At 34.7% G+C, this 3995-nt stretch overlaps 1 protein-coding gene across 1 annotated transcript; it reads left to right on the top strand.

Moving 5' to 3' along the window:
* The first annotated feature begins 2868 nt into the window (after positions 1-2868).
* LOC136834706 (zinc finger CCHC domain-containing protein 10-like) lies at positions 2869-3665 on the top strand. Its single transcript, XM_067097288.1, has 2 exons — positions 2869-2970; positions 3238-3665. Exons 1-2 carry the CDS (start codon positions 2901-2903, stop codon positions 3663-3665), a joined length of 498 nt encoding a protein of 165 aa, XP_066953389.1. The 5' UTR covers positions 2869-2900.
* Positions 3666-3995: the final 330 nt, after the last annotated feature.

Genomic DNA, 3995 nt, shown 5'->3' with positions numbered 1-3995 from the left:
TCCCGAATAGATTGCTATGCTCGGACCCATTTTACTGACAATCCCCCTTATCAGGTTTCCCGTTTTAATCTTCTCTTTTAGGATCAGAGTTATGGCTAATTGATGGATACTAGAGAGAGAGTTTACCTCGCCAGCATGCCATGCTCAAGACGGAATGACCTTAATAAATAACGTTAATATTCCTCATAAAGGCGAGATCAATCGTAAGGTTGCAGTGATAAGAGAGATGTACAGTAGAGTAAACGTTTCAAAGAACAAAATTTTAGCCTTCATCGGAATAAGAAGAAAAGTGAATGTCTCACGAAGGAACATTTGAAAGCCGTTTGACTATTTCTCAAAGAACAAATCGTTCGATAAATGTTGATTTAAAAAAAAAATTAATCATGAATTATTAATGACAATTTCGTGACTTTAAAATCACTGATGAAATATTCTGCGTCATAAGCTAACCAATTCTTAGCAAGATTTTGATACAGAACTGGATAATGTGGAATAGGAGACCTCCCTGTTCTGGAGGAAAGAGAGAGAGAGGAGCTTCAAAATTGTACAGAACTATTTGCCTTAATAAAATGGCTCAGCGTTCGTGTTTCAGAACCTTTGCAAAAAGAGAAATGACTAAGTCAAATAGATTATGACAGACAGACAGGTAATGAGGGCCAAAAGCTATTTGGCAAAAACAATAACAGTCTCTTAGAATCATGAAACAACTATTCTTAAGAAAATGTGTTCCAGGAATTCTGCCAGATTAACTCTATATACATCCGATCTTCATGGAGATTACAGAAAGAGTAAAAGGAAATAATTTCTGGACTTAATCAATGGCAGAAATTAATTCTCTTGTTAGGATTTATTCTCTCTCTCTCTCTCTCTCTCTCTCTCTCTCTCTCTCTCTCTCTCTCTCTCTCTCTCTCTCTCTCTTATCTAATCGACGTATAATTATGAAAATAATGTGATTACACTAATAGTTGTTACTTGCAGTACTCTAAGTAAGAAATAAATATCGGTAATTATAATAACTTTTTCCTCCATGAGTATGTAGGTTTTACCAATGACAATTTGTAATTCGCTTTAGTAAAACGTCAGACAAATCTAAAGAACCTGAATGCCTAATATGTACATGCTTTACAGTCTTTTCAAAGAAACATAATCGCAGTACGTCTTTTAGGGTGTTTTCATCAGATACCCTTTGTAAAACTGAAAGTAAGACAGAAGAAAAACTTTTCAGAAATATGAAAGTAGTCATCCTCTTTCCACCCATAATCCTAAGTCATCTGCATTTGTTAGCTAGTTTTTACCTATTATTATTTTGCTTTTTTTTAAGTGAAGAACAAACGGATTAATATCTAGAAGAGCAAGAGACCTTCGTATTTTCCCTCCTGTGTACTAATCATTGGCATGAGTGACGTAAGGTTTACCTCTCTCTCTCTCTCTCTCTCTCTCTCTCTCTCTCTCTCTCTCTCTCTCTCTCAGATGTGAATACTAAATTACTGAACATTCCATGGAGTACAATAATTTTATCATTAAAATCCTTTATCTCTCTCTCTCTCTCTCTCTCTCTCTCTCTCTCTCTCTCTCTCTCTCTCTCTCTCTCTCTCTCTCAGAGAGAAGTTCTGAGTCACAGAATAATTTGGGCCATACAAGAAGTATGTTTTATCTATATTTAAACCTTTCCTTCATCAAAGGCATAATAAGATAAAATGGGGTTTATTAAATTCACTTTATTTCCTATCGATGAAGAGTGCAGTATAAAATCCTTTATTCTTTGTTGATTTAATTCACGGGATGAATGGGAAACCTTTAATTGCCAGCAGTAATTTGACTTGCATCAAGCATCACTCTATACAATTCAATGGCATTAAATTAAATGATTAAGCGCTAAAGTTATCAAGAACTCCGAAGAAGGACAAAACGCATCAACTGATTTAAAGAACACTAACAAACAAGTGTTCGGTGTAATGCTATTCTGAAAGGAGGGTGAGTATTATTGAATTGCTCTACATTAATTTCATTAGAATGTGATGGCACTTTGTTAACATAGATGTAAACAGATAATGACCAAAAGGGTGTTATCCAAAGCCATTCATAGCCAATCCTATATTATTTGGATTAGGTATATATATATATATATATATATATATATATATATATATATATATATATATATATATATATATATATATATATATATATCGCTCATATGCGAGAACAACGTCATAACTCAAAAAATGGGAAATTTGAGTTATGACAACCATAAGATTGCCCATTTTTTGCTCTATAATGTGGTAAAAACGACATATCTCTATCTGCAAAACTCACCACTAGAGGGCAGTAAGTGTCACTATTGCCCTGGCCTAGGTGTTACGAATCCTTGGTGTCAACAATGTCATAATCTCAGTTCCTGTTTAACCGTTATAAGGAAAGTGCTTTGTGTTGTCAAGAAAAACGTCATATTTTGGTATGGGTCAGTATTGGTGATATTTTTGGGTGTTTAATAGTCTTAAAATGTTCATTGCAATAACGTTTTAATTCTAAATAGTACGTTGTTCATGCAAATATCAGATACTTACCTGTTTATTTTATTCAAAATGTGACGTTCTTGTAGCAAAGTAATGAGCTTTTCAATGTGTTATCTCAAATTATGTCAATATTTCTACAAACATTTTGCACAATGTAGATAAGCTCTGTCTTTGTATTCCATAATGTGTCGTTATTGCAGAAAAGTATGTGTGAGACCAAATATATTCATTGTTCATATTTTAACTTATGTCGCTATTTATACAAATGTAGATTATGACCACTGCACTTTATTATGGCATTTCATGTTTATGAACTTCTTTAGCATGTTTTGTTTAATTTTTTTTTCAGTAAAATGCATAGCAGAGGTAAAGGCATTGTTATCAATGGCATTAAACAAACTGCAAGATGAAAAGAAAGAAGCTCTTCCATCTAACGAAAGTACCTCAGCAGTAGGTTAGTTGTTTTCAGATTCAACCCTCGTCCACTCTTCCATGTGGGCTGGTTTGTACGCATTTACTTAGAGGTTAGGTTAGGTTAGGTTAGGTTAGTTATGGATTTACATATCCCTCCTCTTATGAGAGTTTTCTTTATTTCAATTTAATGTATCCTGTATGTGTCTCATAGATGTTTCACATTCAACTGGAACGTTGAAGATATAGGGAAAACTTGTTTCATATTTCACAGCAATTTTTCTTATTCGCACATTTTACAATTTTCTAGGCCACATCCGTGAACCTTTGAAGAACAAGGAAATTGATTGTGGCGTTCGAGAGTGTGAAGGTAACGATTACATACAATCTTCATCCTCTACATCATCCTCGTCAAGTTCTTCATCTTCATCATCAAGTAGCTCTTCTATGTCTTCTGACAACGAACTAGATTCGGATGATTCTGTAGCAGATAAGCATTATATTCCAGACTATGAAGAAGATACAGACAGTGCTGATGATGACCAGCCCTCTGAAAATATTACCGTTGGTGCAGAAGTTGAAGTAGCAACAGTCATGAATGAGTCTCCAAACGTTGGTGCAGAAGTTGCTGCAGTCCTGGACGAGAATCCAAACGCAATTGAGAGATCGGTATTCACGAAAATGTGCCGATATTGGTTAGTCCATCCAAAAAGGATTAAAGAGAAAGGCGTGTCCTGAGAATTGGAGAAGGAATGTGCAAAAGCGACTACGCAATCATGGGAAAGCTTATGAAATGAAGTCAAAGTTTAATAAGGAGCGAGAAGAACGGAAAATGAAACCGGCGTGTGATGAAAAGTGCCGACTGAAATGTTCCAATAAATTTACGGAAGAAGAGAGAAATTGGATTTTCACTTCATACTGGAATCTAAGTGATATAACAAAGCAGCGTGAATTTATTCGAAATTCTATTCAGGAAGTTCAAACAAGGTACAGATACATCAGAGTGGGTGGTACCAGACAACAAAGAAGACTCAATAATGCATTCTATCTACTTAGAAATTGTAATAG

Source organism: Macrobrachium rosenbergii, chromosome 54, assembly GCF_040412425.1.
Source record: "Macrobrachium rosenbergii isolate ZJJX-2024 chromosome 54, ASM4041242v1, whole genome shotgun sequence".
In the NCBI taxonomy this organism is placed as follows: domain Eukaryota; kingdom Metazoa; phylum Arthropoda; class Malacostraca; order Decapoda; family Palaemonidae; genus Macrobrachium; species Macrobrachium rosenbergii.
Note: the sequence above shows the minus strand (reverse complement) of the source record. Positions and strands in the feature narration are given on the sequence as shown.